This window comes from Macrobrachium nipponense, chromosome 34 (genome assembly GCF_015104395.2).
Source record: "Macrobrachium nipponense isolate FS-2020 chromosome 34, ASM1510439v2, whole genome shotgun sequence".
Classification (NCBI taxonomy): Eukaryota; Metazoa; Arthropoda; class Malacostraca; order Decapoda; family Palaemonidae; genus Macrobrachium; species Macrobrachium nipponense.
The window spans coordinates 14674853-14692352 of NC_061095.1; the positions used below are offsets into that span (position 1 = coordinate 14674853).

General features: G+C 35.4%; 1 protein-coding gene and 1 long non-coding RNA gene across 2 annotated transcripts in view; both read left to right on the top strand.

The window, feature by feature from the left end:
* LOC135207659 (uncharacterized) overlaps nucleotides 1–17500 on the top strand; it is a 227784-nt gene that overhangs the window by 161279 nt on the left and 49005 nt on the right. The gene's annotated exons all lie outside the window — the stretch shown is intronic.
* On the top strand, nucleotides 9539–13531 carry LOC135207925 (uncharacterized). The gene is made up of 2 exons (XM_064239877.1): nucleotides 9539–13238; nucleotides 13403–13531. The coding sequence occupies exon 1, from the start codon at nucleotides 9693–9695 to the stop codon at nucleotides 12924–12926; it is 3234 nt and encodes a 1077-aa protein (XP_064095947.1). The 5' UTR covers nucleotides 9539–9692; the 3' UTR covers nucleotides 12927–13238; nucleotides 13403–13531.

Consider the following 17500-nt stretch of genomic DNA (forward strand, 5'->3'; position numbering starts at 1 on the left):
AAAAGTACAGTTAAAAATGTAGACATTGTATATTTTAAAATAGTGATTCTTTTTGCATTCCTGTTACGGTTTGTTTATTTCACTTTTGAGTTTTGCTGGCATGCAGAACATAATTACATTTCCCAGAATAGAAGCTTGTAACACTAAGATATTTTTCATCGTGGGGCTTACGCAGTGATTTCGTAAATGAATATAAAATTTCGATGGTTTTTGTAATGATACCTAGAATTATTATTATATTATTAATTTTTTTTTTTTTTTTTTTTTTTTTTTTTTTTTTTTTATTTTTTTTTTTTTTTTTTTTTTTTTTTGCTCTATCACAGTCCTCCAATTCGACTGGGTGGTATCTATAGTGTGGGGTTCCGGGTTGCATCCTCCCTCCTTAGGAGTCCATCACTTTTCTTACTATGTGTGCCGTTTCTAGGATCACACTCTTCTGCATGAGTCCTGGAGCTACTTCAGCGTCTAGTTTTTGCAGATTCCTTTTCAGGGATCTTGGGATCGTGCCTAGTGCTCCTATGATTATGGGTACGATTTCCACTGGCATATCCCATATCCTTCTTATTTCTATTTTCAGATCTTGATACTATCCACTTTTTCCCTCTCTTTCTCTTCAACTCTGGTGTCCCATGGTATTGCGACATCAATGAGTGATACTTTCTTCTTGACTTTGTCAATCAACGTCACGTCTGGTCTGTTTGCACGTATCACCCTATCCGTTCTGATACATAGTCCCAGAGGATCTTTGCCTGATCGTTTCTATCACTCCCTCAGGTTGGTGCTCGTACCACTTATTACTGCAAGGTAGCTGATGTTTCTTGCACAGGCTCCAGTGGAGGGCTTTTGCCACTGAATCATGCCTCTTTTTGTACTGGTTCTGTGCAAGTGCCGGGCATTCGCTTGCTATGTGGTTTATGGTTTCATTTTTCGTATTGCACTTCCTACATATGGGAGAGATGTTATTTCCGTCTATCGTTCTTTGAACATATCTGGTTCTTAGGGCCTGATCTTGTGCCGCTGTTATCATTCCTTCAGTTTCCTTCTTTAGCTCTCCCCTCTGTAGCCATTGCCATGTGTCATCGCTGGCTAGTTCTTTAGTCTGTCTCATGTATTGTCCGTGCATTGGTTTGTTGTGCCAGTCCTCTTTTCTGTCTGTCATTTTCCTGTCTCTGTATATTTCTGGGTCTTCGTCTACTTTTATTAGTCCTTCTTCCCATGCACTCTTGAGCCACTCGTCTTCACTGGTTTTCAGATATTGCCCCAGTGCTCTGTTTTCGATGTTGACGCAGTCCTCTATACTTAGTAGTCCTCTCCCTCCTTCCTTTCGTGTTATGTATAGTCTGTCCGTATTTGCTCTTGGGTGTAGTGCTTTGTGTATTGTCATATGTTTCCTTGTTTTCTGATCTATGGTGCGGAGTTCTGCCTTCGTCCATTCGACTATTCCTGCGCTGTATCTGATTACTGGTACTGCCCATGTGTTTATGGCTTTTATCATACTCCATTGAGTTTTGACTTGAGTATCGCCTTGAGTCTCTGCATATATTCTTTCCTGATCGTGTCCTTCATCTCTTGGTGTTTTATATCCCCTCCTTCCATTATTCCCAGGTATTTGTATCCTGTCTCATCTATGTGTTTGATGTTGCTCCCATCTGGTAGCTTTATCCCTTCAGTTCTCCTTATTTTGCCTTTTTGTATGTTGACTAAGGCGCATTTTTCTATTCCAAACTCCATCCTGATGTCCCCAGATACAATCCTTACAGTCTGGATTAGGGTATCTATTTCCTTGGTGCTCTTACCATACAGCTTGATGTCGTCCATGAACATCAGATGGTTGATTCTGTTGCCTCTTTTCTTGAGTTGGTACCCGGCATCCATCTTCTGTAGTACTTTTGTCATGGGAATCATGGCTACTACGAAGAGTAGTGGGGACATTATTATTATTATTATTATTATTATTATTATTATTATTATTATTATTATTATTATTATTATTATTATTATTATTATTATAAAAAATCCACGATTATATGTTAAAGTGTATTACTATGTAAGGGAACATGTATAATTAATATATAATTGTGGATTTTTTTTATAACACATTGTTCCTCACTGGACTGGAATTTCTCAAAAATTATTATTATTATTATGATTTTTTTTTTTTGCTCTATCACAGTCCTCTAATTCGACTGGGTGGTACTTATAGTGTGGGATTCCGGGTTGCATCCTGCCTTCTTAGGAATCCATAACTTTTCTTACTATGTGCGCCGTTTCTAGGATCACACTCTTCTGCATGAGTCCTGGAGCTACTTCAGCGTCTAGTTTTTGTAGATTCCTTTTCAGGGATCTTGGGATCGTGCCTAGTGCTCCTATGATTATGGGTACAATTTCTACTGGCATATCCCATATCCTTCTTATTTCTATTTTCAGATTTTGATACTTATCGATTTTTTCCCTTTCTTTCTCTTCAACTCTGGTGTCCCATGGTATTGCGACATCAATGAGTGATACTTTCTTCTCGATTTTGTCAATCAACGTCACGTCTGGTTTATTTGCACTATCACCCTATCTGTTCTGATACCATAGTCCCAGAAGATCTTTGCCTGATCGTTTTCTATCACTCCCTCAGGTTGGTGTTCGTACCACTTATTACTGCAAGGTAGCTGATGTTTCTTGCACAGGCTCCAGTGGAGGGCTTTTGCTACTGAATGATGCCTCTTTTTGTACTGGTTCTGTGCAAGTGCCGGACATTCGCTTGCTATGTGGTTTATGGTTTCATTTTTCGTATTGCACTTCCTACATATGGGAGAGATGTTATTTCCATCTATCGTTCTTTGGACATATCTGGTTCTTAGGGCCTGATCTTGTGCCGCTGTTATCATTCCTTCAGTTTCCTTCTTTAGCTCTCCCCTCTGTAGCCATTGCCATGTGTCATTGCTGGCTAGTTCTTTAGTCTGTCTCATGTATTGTCCGTGCATTGGTTTGTTATGCCAGTCTTCCGTTCTGCTTGTCTTTCTCCTGTCTCTGTATATTTCTGGGTCTTCGTCTACTTTTATCAGTCCTTCTTCCCATGCACTCTTGAGCCACTCGTTTTCACTGGTCTTCATATATTGCCCCAGTGCTCTGTTCTCGATGCTGACGCAGTCCTCTATGCTTAGTAGTCCTCTCCCTCCTTCCTTTCGTTTTATATATAGTCTGTCCGCATTTGCTCTTGGGTGTAGTGCTTTGTGTATTGTCATATGTTTCCTCGTTTTCTGGTCTATGCTGCGAAGTTCTGCCTTCGTCCATTCGACTATTCTGCGCTGTATCTGATTACTGGCCCTGCCCATGTGTTTATGGCTATTATCATATTTCCGGCGTTTAATTTTGACTTGAGTATCGCCTTGAGTCTCTGCATATATTCTTTCCTGATCGTGTCCTTCATCTCTTGGTGTTTTATATCCCCTCCTTCCATTATTCCCAGGTACTTGTATCCCGACTCATCTATGTGTTTGATGTTGCTCCCATCTGGTAGCTTTATCCCTTCAGTTCTCGTTACTTTTCCTTTTCGTATGTTGACTATGGCGCATTTTTCTATTCCAAACTCCATCCTGATGTCCCCAGATACAATCCTTACAGTCTGGATTAGGGTATCTATTTCCTTGATGCTCTTACCATACATTATTATTATTATTATTATTATTATTATTATTATTATTATTATTATTATTATTATTATTCAGAAGGTGACTCCTGTCCATATGGAACAAGCCCACCACATTAGGCCACGGACTTGAAATTCAAGCTCCCAAAGAATATTTTGGGGTTCATTAGGAAGAAGCAAGAGGAGGAGTTCAAGGGAAATACATAAAGAAAACAAATTAATTAATTGATAAATAGATAAAAATGTATCGAATTTAAATATCGACTTAATGAACCGCTTCAATTACAGCTCCTCGATGGAACGCGCGTCATTCATTCCAGAATGTTTGGCTTTTCATCCAGCGGTTTCCAGGAGACGCGGATGTCCCTCGGTTTCAATCGGAGCCAAAGCTAGAGAGAGAGAGAGAGAGAGAGGGAAGCGAGAGAGAGAGAGGAGAGAGAGATAGAGCAGAGAGATCGTCGAGACGGAGAAGTTTAGAGACGGTTTAACTTCTTCCCTTGAAATTTATGTGTGAAAAATGGGTGGTTATTTCGGCGTTTATAAAACTTTAGGTTCTGATGAGACTCATTCATGTACAGTTGCAATTCCGTGAACCTCAGGCCGTCAGAGAGAGAGAGAGAGAGAGAGAGAGAGAGAGAGAGAGAGAGAGAGAGAATCCAGCGATAGACAGTCTGAATCTGAATGAGAGAAAAATAGCGTTAGAGAAATTTCAGAATGTAGTTTGAACAGAGAGAAAGAGATCTGAAATCTGAATGTCAGAAAAATAGTGTTAGAGACATTTCAAAATGCTATATGAACTGAGAGAGAGAGAGAGAGAGAGAGAGAGAGAGAGAGAGAGAGAGAGAGAGAGATCCAGCGATAGACAGTCTGAATCTGAATGAGAGAATAATAGCGATGAGAGAGAGAGAGAGAGAGAGAGAGAGAGAGAGAGAGAGAGAATCCAGCGATAGACAGTCTGATATCTGAATGAGAGTAAAATAGAGATGGCGAGATTTCAAAATGCAATATGATCTGAGAGAGAGAGAGAGAGATCTGAAATCTGAATCAGAGAAAAATAGCGTTAGAGATATTTTAAAATGCTATATGAACTCAGAGAGAGAGAGAGAGAGAGATCTGAAATCTGAATGAGAGAAAAATAGAGATAGAGAAATTTCAAGAGGCAATATGATGAAAGAGAGAGAGGAGAGAGACGAGAGAGAGAGAGAGAGAGAGAGAGAGAGTCCGTCAGTCAGTCAGTCAGTCTCAATTAAAGGGCACAGGAGAAGAAGGGGGAAAGGAAGTTTCCCCTCGCTGGCATCATGCTTCTCTCCCGGTCTCCCCTCTGGCCGCGTTAAAGAGTAATGTTTCTCTCGCACTCTCTCGCCAGTGATGTTTCTTCCACGATACTTCTGGGAAGCGGGTCACGGAAATAGGAATTTGCCTCGGAATATTAAATGCCTTTCCCGCCGCGCGTTCTTGGAAGCATCTCTGAAGAAGAAAAAGATGAAGACGAAGATGATTTGCTGTCTGGTAGAGGTTAAGGATTTATATAATATAAATATTATATACGTACTATATTTATATATATATAATACTCTCTATATGTATACCTGTATATCTATATATGTATATAATATATATATATATATATATATATATATATCTATATATATATATATATATATATATATATATATATATTATATATATTTGAACAAAGGGAAAACAACAAATAGACGGATAAACCAAGTCTATAAACAATCGTGTTCTAACAAACTAAAAAAAGCTGTTACGAGAAAATAAACCATTAAATAAACAATCGCATTCGAACAGAGAATAGCAGCAGCGATTGAATAAGCCAAGTCTATAAAGAATCGTGTTTCAACGATGAAAAGCAGCAACGAATTGATTAATAAACCAAGAATGTAAACAAACAGAAAAGCAACAGCAAACAAATAAACCATGTCTATAAACAATCGTATTAAAAAAATGGCTGTAACGAGAAAATAAACCAAGTACATAAACACTTTTGAAGAAAGAGAAAAACATCAACGAACAGACAAATAAACCAAGTCTATAAACAATCGCATTCGAACAAGCGAAATGAAGCAACAAGCAAATAAACCAAACCTATAAGCTGCCGTATTTCAACAACAAAAAGAAAAGGCTTTAACGAGAAAACACACAAATTATGTAAGCAAACGCTTTTGGAGAAAGAGAAAAAACAGCAACGAACAGATAAATAAACCAAGTCTATAAACAAAAACAATCGCATTCGACTGACCAGAGGGAAACGAAGTAACAAGCAAGTAAACCATGTCTATGAACAATCGTATTTCCAAAAAAGAAAGAAAGTCTATAACAAGAGCGTTCTCTGTCCGGGAACATCGCACTAGGCCTAGCAGTGGTAATGACGATCCTAAACTGGAAAGTTCCTTGGGACCACGAGTCCTACATACGAATCCTACTAGGATTCGACTGTGTCCTTTGCCTTTTTTCGATATCCCTGACTGCTCGGGGTCGGGTGAGAGAGAGAGAAGGGGGTTGGGGTGGGGTGGGGTGAGGGGGGGGTCACTTTTCCCCAAAACTTACATTCCCATGACCCACTTTTTGCTAACATTTTCTGGAAAGTCCACCAAACTTTTGGCGTAGCCCCATAAAACACACACACCTAAAATAACCTCTTTTCCCAAAGAAAGAAAAAAAAAGCCATGAAGCATTTAAACCATTCAAAATATGTCAGCTTATATATGAGGAGACGGGATATCTTAGGTAAACGCCCATAAAAACAGTTATTACAAAAAAGAAATATGTAATTTGATAAAATGCTGATATATATATATATATATATATATATATATATATATATATATATATATATATATATATATAGTATGTGTGTGTGTGTGTGTGTGTAAATGTTTATATATATCTGTGTTATGGATAAGGTAATTTACGCCGAAATTGCTATGAATTCCTATGTTTGTTGGCGTAATTACCCACATAATATATTTATGTATTCAAATGTGTGTTCAAACAAGACTGGTTACCCCAGAATATGTTACGTATTCATGTGTGTGTCCATATAAAGGTTAGTTACATGTGTGTAATAATACATTTTTACGTGTTTTTGGGTAAATGAAATGACACTTTCATGATAATTAATTATTTTTATAAGGGGATTGAATGTGAATAGCCACAGATAAGTTTGTACTCATAACTAGACCAGTTTTTAGAGTGATTTTCGCTTTTCATGTTATCATTATATAATATAATGATAATGATAATATATATATATATAGACATAAGAGAATAGAACTAAGCACAAAACTGGCTAGGTTAGGCACAGAAAGAAAATACCATGACATAATGGAGAAGGCTAGAGCAGATTTAAAGAAATTAGAAATTGACAAAGAAATTGAAGCCACTAATGCTGAGATATGTGCAGTTAATAAAATTTTAGAGGAAGAAAATGAAACTGATCCACAGTCATGCTTGAGTTTTCCGTTAGGTGAAAATAACCAACCCACTGAAGGTCTCTTGCACAGATATCTTGAGGATAGTAGAGTTGTAAATTATTCATTGTCAGGTTCCAGTGTACAAAAGTCCCTTTCCTTTGCTGGAGGTTTAGATGATATAGACAAAGATTTAGACAAAAGGAAGGCAGAAATAAAGGCAATGACTGATCTAAATCCAAATGCTCAGGTGTTTAAATTTCAAACAGATTTCATACAACCAGGGAAACCAAGGCTAGACTATAATTATAATTACCAGCCCATAGGACGCTCACAGCTAAGTAAACTTAGGCTAGGCCAAGAAACAAACCGGAACTCAGATTTCAAAATACCAAATGAGCCTAGGCTAGGTTGTAGTACTATAGATGAGGCATCCCATGAGGTAGTAGGTGAACCTAGGTTAATAGTAGATCCCAAAAATGCCTTCACTTGCAATACACAACCTGATGTTAATAGACCAAGGCTACACACTCATGAACCCCTGGCAGATCTTCATGAACAACCTAACATTATCAATAATGATAACGTACAGTCCAGTCAAGTTTATCAATGGGATATTTTAAAAGGTTTTGCTGATCTTCAAAATCAGAACTTAGAGAAACTAGCCGACTTGTTTGCTGCAAGGCAACGTAAAGACAATTTACCCGTTAAAGAACCGGAGGTATTTTTTGGAGATTTGCTGAAGTACCCTCTATGGAAAGCATCATTTATTACATTAATTGAATATAAAACAGATGATGCTGCTGAAAGATTGTACTACTTAGGTAAATATACGGATGGTCAGGCTAAAGCTGCCATTGATAATCTTATTTCTTTTGGCACCCAAGAGGCTTACGACAAGGCTTGGAAGATACTTCATGATAGGTTTGGAAATAAATTTATTGTTGCTGATGCCTTTAGAAGCAAGCTTGAAGGTTGGCCTAAGATTACAATTAATGATGGTCCAGGTTTGAGGAAATTTTCTGATTTCTTAGAACACTGTAAAACAGCCATGGGAATCATAAAGTACTCAGCAATTCTTAACGATCCTAATAAAACAGACTTATGTTACAGAAGTTGCCAGCTCAAATTGCAGAGAGATGGAATTGTATAGTAACTAAAAGAATCACAATTGATGAAGAGGAATATCCATCTTTTGAAGAGTTTACAAGGTTCATAAGTGATGAAGCCAATAAGGCATGTAATCCAACATCATCTTACAGTGCGCTTAATAGGAGAGATACAGTATTCACACCTAAAGAAAAACAACCACAAAGTAAGGTTGCTAAGCGTACATCATTTGCTACTAAATTTAATGAAGTTAATAATGTTACAAATGCTGCATCTGATGGAAATAAATCTAAAAATGAAAAACAAGCTGAGAGTAAAATGAATGTAGGATTTACATGCTATTACTGTAGACAAAACCATGATATGGAAAAATGCCCAGAGTTCTTAAAACTTTATCTTGCTCAAAGAAACCAATATTTGACAAATAAAAAATGTGTAGAGGTTGTTTCAAGGTTGGTCATTATTCAAGGTATTGTAAAAGACCAAGGAAATGTATTAAATGCAAGAGGTGGCACCCAACAAGTCTCCACGATGAAACGTTGAATAAAAAACCAAGTTCTGGTGATACCCAACAAGAACAGGGTGTAGCTGTAGCTAATAGAATTAATGTTAACAGATATTTTTCAGCTGATGTTCACTCAATGATTGTACCCGTTTGGTTAAGCCATAGGAATACAAATAATAAGGTTATGGTATATGCAGTATTGGATGATCAGTCAGATGCTTGTTTTATCAAGGAAAGTGTCCTAAGGTATATGAATGTCAATGGCCAAAATTCTGTCATTAAGATAGCGACTATGCTGGGTGAAGAGGCTATAAAAAATACTAAAGTATGTGGTTTATCAGTTAAGGGCATAAATGAAAATAGTACTGTAAATTTACCATGTGTCTACTCTAGAAAAACCATTCCTGCAAGAAGAGCACAAATCCCTAAAAAATGTTCAGCTTTAAGATGGCCTCATCTTAAGAAAATTGCTGGAAGGCTATTAGAGTATAATCCTGACATTGAGATAGGTCTATTGATAGGTATAAACTGTATAAAAGCTGTCAAACCTTTAGAAATCATTCCTGGGTGTGGAAATGAGCCCTATGGTCAGAGAACAGCTCTTGGATGGGGAATTATTGGTAATGTAAATGTCAATGAGAATAATTTAGAAAGTGATGTTGTTGTTAATAGAACTGTAGTTGAAGAAATTGAAATAAATTCCAAGATATCAAATAACATTTTTACGGTACCAACCAAAGTAAAAGAAGTGTATGAGCCTCCTCATGTCAGAGAGATGTTTGAATCTGATTTCATAAGTAATGTTAGTGACGATGAGGTAGCTTTGTCAGGAGAAGAAAGACAGTTTATTGAAATTGTTAGTAATGGTATTAAGATTATTGATGGTAAGCAGTTTAAAATTCCATTGCCACTCAAAGGAGGTGATATTCAGTTCCCAGATAATAAGTTAGTAGTCCAGAAAAGACTATCCAACTTAAAACAAAAGCTTCAGAAGAATGTAAGCATGAAAAATTATTACATAAGTTTCATGAAGAATATGATTGATAAGGGTTATGCTGAAAGGGTTCCTTTGAATGAAACATGCCTAACTAATGGAAAGGTTTGGTTTGTGCCACATCATGGGGTTTACCATCCCAGAAAGCCTGACAAAATCAGAGTAGTATTTGATTGCTCTTTTATGTATAAAAATGTAAGTTTGAATGATTGTTTACTTCAGGGACCAGACATGTCAAATAGTCTAGCTGGTATTTTGTGTAGATTTAGAAATCATTCTGTTGCATTTACTTGTGATGTAGAAGCAATGTATCACCAAGTTTTAGTAAATGAAGAACACAGGAATCTTTTACGATTTCTGTGGTTTGATAACCATGACTTAGATGGTGACATTGTTCAATATAGGATGACTGTTCATCTATTTGGTGCTAGAAGCTCTCCATCTGTTGCAAACTATGCTTTGAAAGCTGCTGCTGATAGATTTAAGGATAAAACTACTGAAAAGGCAGCAGAGTTCATTAAAGAAGACTTTTATGTGGATGATGGCTTAAAGTCTGTAGCTTCAGTGGAGGAAGCCATAAACTTAGCCAAAGACAGTCAGATGATATGTAAAAAGGGTGGTTTCCATTTGCACAAATTTGTTGCCAATAATGCTGAAGTTTTAAAGGCTATGTGTCCTGATGAAGTTGCTCAATCAGTTAAGAATCTTGATTTAACGAAAGATAAATTGCCAGTGGAACGAACATTAAGTATGGAGTGGTGTACTGAAACAGATACATATAATTTTAATGTCAAACCCATTCAAAGGTCTAGTACTAGAAGGAATGTTTTATCCATAGTTAGCTCTATTTTTGATCCTCTAGGCATGATATCACCATTCGTTCATACAGGTAAGAAAGTTTTGCAAACCCTATGTAAACAAGACCTTGGCTGGGATGATCCTATTCCTGAAACTGTTATTACTGAATGGGAAAACTGGTTAAGTCAATTACCCAAATTGAAAGATATTAAAGTTGAGAGATGTTATAAACCAGCCAACATGAATGTCATAGACTATGAATTGCATCATTTTTCTGATGCTAGTGAGAAGGGTTATGGTCAATGCTCATACTTAAGAATGACAGATCCAAATGGACAAGTACGTACTAGGTTAGTTATGGCTAAATCAAGAGTGTCTCCCTTGAAAACTTTTACTATACCTAGGTTAGAACTCACTGCTGCATTAGCATCAGTGAAGGTGAGTTATTTCTTAAAAAAGGAGTTGAAGGTCAATATTAGTAAAGAAGTATTTTGGGTAGATAGTACAATTGTTCTTGGATACATAGCTAATCAATGTAAACAGTTTAAGGTTTTTGTCGCAAACAGAGTTGCGCAAATCAGAAATCACACCTTACCTGAACAATGGAGATACGTTTCCTCAAGTGATAATCCTGCTGATTTATGTTCAAGAGGCATGTCTGTTCATGATCTGACAAGTAACTATATGTGGTGGCATGGACCTGAATTCTTAAAACATGATAATGCTGATAATGAAACTTTATGTTCATTTGAAGTTGCAGATGAAGATCCAGAATTAAAGAAAGTGTCATTGGCAATTAACACTGATGATAATAATTATGCTACTATACTTACCAGACTCAATTACTTCTCAGATTGGACACGTGCCAGAAGGTCATTAGCTTTATGTAATAGGTTTATTGATAAATTGAAACAGAAATCATTATATACTGAGTATGTTCATGTGTCTGTAGAAGAGCTAATCAAGGCAGAAATTACCATTATAAAATTAGTCCAAAGAGAAGCTTTTCAATATGAATATCAGTTGTTAAGTATAAGCAATAACAAATTTGATAAATGTTTAAGGAAATCTAGCAATTTGTACAAGCTTGATCCATTTATTGGTAGTGATGGCTTAATAAGAGTGGGTGGTAGATTACACAGAAGTAATTTTGATGTCCATGTAAAATATCCTGCGATTTTGCCAAAGAATAGTCATATTACAGAATTGATAATCTGTCACTATCATAATAAAGTACACCATCAAGGTAGAAATTTAACTTTAAATGAAATTAGATCTAGTGGTTACTGGATTATAAGTGGATCATCCTTAGTAGCGAAACATATATCAAAATGTGTAACTTGTAGAAAAATTAGACATGATACTCTTACACAGAAGATGGCCGATTTACCAAAGGATAGGGTAGAAATGTCTTCTCCATTCACTTACAGTGCAGTTGATTATTTTGATCCATTTATAATTAAGGAAGGTAGAAAAGAGCTCAAAAGGTATGGTGTATTATTTACATGTATGTCAACTAGGGCAATACACATTGAAACTGCCCATTCTCTCAGTACAGACTCTTTCTTAAATGCTTATAGGAGATTTGTTTGTAGACGAGGCCATTGCGCACAACTGCGTTCAGATCAAGGTAGTAACTTTATTGGTGCAAGAGAAGAGTTTGCAAAGTGCCTCCGAGAAATGAATGTTGAAAATATTAAAAATGAATTATTAAAGGACCAATGTGATTTTATAACATTTAAAATGAACCCACCTCATGCAAGTCATATGGGTGGTGTTTGGGAGAGACAAATAAGATCTGTTAGAAATATTTTGAATGTATTGCTATTTAACAATAGTAAAATTTTAGACGATGAATCTTTGAGAACATTCATGACTGAAGCAGAAAATATTGTAAACGGCCGACCATTATACACAGATAACTTGAATTATCCTTTAAATGTAGAACCTTTGACACCTAATCATTTTCTGACATTGAAGTCTAAGGTAGTCTTGCCTCCTCCAGGTAATTTTGTAAAAGAGGACATGTTTTCAAAGAAAAAATGGAGGCGTGTACAATATCTTCTTAATCAGTTATGGAAAAGGTGGCAAAGAGAATACTTACAATCGTTACAAATACGCCAAAAGTGGTTAAAGCCTCAAAGGAATGTAGAAATTGACGATATAGTTTTAATCAAAGACTATAATCTACCTCGCAACAAGTGGATGTTAGGCCGAGTATTAGAAACAAACCCAGATGAAGCTGGCCATGTTAGAAAAATTAAATTGTTAGTAGCAGATGCTTTTCTTGATGAAAATGGTAAACGCCACAAGACAGCTACAATTCTAGAAAGGCCTATTCATTCAGTTTGTAATGTTATTGGAAAGTACAACAGGGAAGTCCCCATCAGGGAGCATTTAAGTCATTATGCACTGTATATTTGTATTTTGTATGGAATGGACTAACCTGTATATTGTGATTTTATAGTTTGTAAAGAATCTCATATTCATTCCCCAATAGTATAGTTATTGTTTAAATTGTTATCACAATTTAGGGGAGCCATTGTTACTGTCATTAGCATATCCAGTTATATCTTGAGTTTTGAAACAATACTAAAATACATTCTACCAAGGTGGACGAGTTACTTCCCGCTCTACTGGTTAGAAGTAAACAATCACAACAACTGCTGCGTCAGATTCAAGCACATGAAACGTGACTTGCTTGTCATGGATTTCTTCATTGTTGTATGTCTACTGGATTAAGTCCCCAAAATTGTGGTAAGATACATTAATTTGCTTATGATATGTATTTTTGTACCTTTTTGATATTATGTTTTAATTTGTACCTTTTGATATAGCCAATGGCATCCTACCAGTTTTGTAGGACATGTGGCAATAGCTTCGAAGGCATTAGCCTAAAAGTGTTTTTCTTTTGTTTTCAGTTATACTCAATTAACGGCTCATGGTTTATATAATAAAGTACCTACAAAAGGACCATGGAATGTTATTGATACCCAATTTGAGAATCAACACTGAACGGGGCTAAAATCAACATATAACTACAGAGCCACGTACTGTCCGCAACAGGACATATATATATATATATATATATATATATATATATATATATATATATATATATATATATATGTGTGTGTGTGTATATATATATATATATATATATATATATATTATATATATATATAAATAGACATAAATACATATATATATAATCTGCTGGTCGCTCTTCACCAGATAATAGCCACAATGTCGTTAAAAAATTGTATTTCAATTTGTTTTACAGCTGTATTCAGGTGTGCTATTTTTATAGTTATTTTACATCAGTTTTGAAATTATTGGCTTCATCTGAAATATAGATTTTTCTTGTATCGTGTTACTGGTTTCAGTTCCATATGTATCACGTTAGTCAGAATATTAAAAATGTGTGAATAACAGCGTTTTCTGCCTTACGATAGTAGTTATCGACGAATTTATCAGTTATCATTGTTTGATAAATAGTTCAGAATACTTTTTCGTCTGTAGAGAAAAGTCAGTTTGCTTTAAACAAGCGAAGATAGTTAAATATATAGTTTAAATTTATATGAAGGCCGACGGAAAGGGCAACAAAAAAGGCTTGAGGATTTTGACCCTTCTTTTGGTTTCTCAAAATGTATCTATATACTTCCTGCAGCATTCAGTCCTATCGTGGGCAAGAATTGCCAGCGCCTTCGGACTCCAAATAGGAAGTAATTACAGCTAATTGTAGGTAATTACAGGTCCGTGCTTTTATGTAATTTCGTATACGAATAAAACCTCCAACTTTATCTGCTTTATCCATACATATCATTTTTTTCCCTCAGGTGTGACTGCTTAATCGCGTGTAATTAAAGTTCACTCACCTCAGAACCGTAGCCCAGGTAACACCTGGTTTGATCGTTACACCTGTGTGAATTCTCATAGTTTGGCCAGACATTGCTGTATAGGATGATCCGAGAGTCAGTCTCTCTCTCTCTCTCTCTCTCTCTCTCTCTCTCTCTCTCTCTCTCTCTCTCTCTCTCGTTACTTTTTTCAAATGAACCCCATGTTCTTTGGAAGTCTGAATTTCGAGTCGATGTGGACTAGCTATATATGAGGCTGGTTCATGTTCTGAATAATAATAATAATAATAATAATAATAATAATAATAATAATAATAATAATAATAATAATAATAATATTTTGGAAGAAGACCCTCCTTTAAAACAAATTCTGTTGAATAAAATGGCAGAATTCAGCGAATTAATATACAAGATTAATTCGCCGAATTCTGCTATTTTATTCAGCACAATAATAATGATGATAAAAGTGTATGTAACACACACACATATATATGTGCGTGCATGTATGTTTGTATGTATATATGTATGTATGTATGTGCACGTGCGTGCACGAGGTATAATATATAAAAACTCTCATGTGATTACAAAGAGATAGAAGGTGAGGTTTACATTTTCCATTTAAAGAGAACATCTTCGTCAAACAAAGGCCACTTGGTGGTAAAAGAATAATTTTACGGCCTTTTGTCCGAGACAAACAAAAGCTTGTATAATTAAACTTATTAGGAGGCAGTTAACTGTGGGTTATGGTGTTATTTTCGCGAATTTGAGCGAATTTTGGAGAGTGGTGTACTGTAAATGGGAAGATTTTGGTTTGTGTCGTTGCTTATCTCGCTAAATATCGTATAGGCCTGTGGTTTTCTCTTCAACTGTAAGATCGAGCAACGCTTGATGATTTTATTTTGAATAATAGTCGCATTGAGTTTAGAATTTAATGATGCAGACAGAATAGATGAAAATACTCTCGTTCTGTTTCTTGAAATGACTATCGTTCTTTTACATAAATATTCTCTCGTTTTTTTTCTCTCTCTCTCTCTTTTGTGGGGGTGGGGGGGGGGGGAAGGGTTTGGGCTTATATATTCAATTTCCCTCTTCGCGGTTGTTCTGAGAAAATAACGTCCTTTTTTTTTTTTAAATATGTAATAATTTTTTTTTCTCTTTCTATACGTAACTTTTAAATCCATGTCGCCATCTTTTTATTTTTTTTTTTTTTGCATTATTTAAAAAAAAAAAATTTCAACACCGTTCGTCCCGTAGGTGCTGTGCTTTTTTGTCTATTATTTTCCTTCCATCCTCCCCCTTCCGATCACGTCCCACCCGGCTGTCCAACCTCTTGAACTTGCCTTACCCCAATTTCTAACCCCTTTGTAATAAACAACTCTGACTGATGCCGGCCCGTTGAGAGTTTGACATAATTCGCTCTGTGATCTGATTAAATGTAAGTGAACTGATTGAAATGCTTTATGATAATCATTCTTCAAGGGGGGCTAGCATAATAAATAATAATTCTTGCTTGTGCATACATGGTAGTAATTCGTGTAGGAGGGTGGAGATAATAATTATTGTGAAGCAGTGTCCAACTGTAAGTGGTTATAATTGTCTCTGAAAGGTGATGTCAGTTAAGCATCAGGTGTTGGCTAGATTCCAGATGTTCCCCAAAATTAACTTTAAATCGGATATTGGAATCTTACTGTGAAATTATAAACCTTATGAAATGAATCTTACTGTGAAGTTATTAAACCTTATGAAATAGCTGTCCCCTCATTTTCTGAACTAATGCTGAAACTCGAGGCCAGTCTTCTGTGATTTATTTAGCTGTTGAAATCTTTTGGTGTACTTATTTGAAAATCACAAACCTCTGTGGTCTTGTGCAATTAGTTATTCAGAAGTTCAAGCGTAGATGCAATTTGTAGTTTTATACTTTATTTACGTTTTTTTCTGTTTATTAATGAATTTGTTAATTTGTTTTTTTAATAACTAATCTTTTCTCCGTGTGTGTCTTATTACCTTTTGTTATTTTTTTTCAAATGAACACCATATTCTTTGGAAGCTTGAATCTCAAATTATTGGTCCCTGTGGGCTAGTTCCATATGATTAGGGTTCGACTTCTGAATAATAATAATAATAATAATAATAATAATAATAATAATAATAATAATAATAATAATAATAATAATAATAATAATAATAATAGTCAAGCTTTCTGGAAGGCGAACCAGGCCAAGCTGAAATAGGTCACAAGTTTATAATGAGGAAAATAAATGACAGCGTTTACGTCATGTAAATGATACGTGATTTAACAGTGTCTAGAATCAGCTGCATAAATTGGTGGAGGACAGTGAGTAATGGTGAGTGATCGTGTTACGAATATTTTATTTTATTTTATGATGAATTTAATAACGATACAGAAAGAGAGTTTGAACGAGAGTGTGAGAGTTAATTTCAGCTCGCTAGCTTAACTTTCTTCTGTTATATTATATCTTGCTTTGTTTTAAACATATCTAAATCTAGTCTTGTAAGATACCTTTTGATTGAAACTTCACCTTTTTCAGTGACCGATATTGCTTATACAAATTCTTTGTATAGGTTGTGATAACAGCAGTACACATTCATGTGTAGGAAGTATATGAGATGCTTTACTTACCAATATTATGTATAGTATGGAGATATATATATATATATATATATATATATTATATATAATTTATATATATATATGTATATTTTAAAATAGCTTAAATGTCATAAATAAGTAATGGTAAGGGGGCTATTATATATATATATATATATATATATATATATATATATATATATATATATATATATGTATATATATATATATATATAAAGCTTAAATAAATGTCACATACATATGTAAAGGTTAGGGAAAAGAGAGAGAGAGAGAGAGAGAGAGAGAGAGAGTATAGAGAGAGAGAGTGAGTCAGAAAAGCCTTTGATTATTCAAAAGACGGTTAGAAAAAAGGGAAGGAACAAAAAAAAAAACAAAAAGAAAAAAAATACAGGTCAAGTGGGAGGGACTAAGTAGGGGACGACAAAGCCTCTAAGCCACTACTTATCCCATCTTGGACCCTAGATGATGATGCTGAGAAGCTCTCTCTCTCTCTCTCTCTCTCTCTCTCTCTCTCTCTCTCTCTCTCTCTCTCT

What these genes read in the sequence shown, in the direction of transcription:
- LOC135207925 (XM_064239877.1), top strand. Translation starts at nt 9,693, where the DNA reads ATGAAAAATTATTACATAAGTTTCATGAAGAATATGATTGATAAGGGT.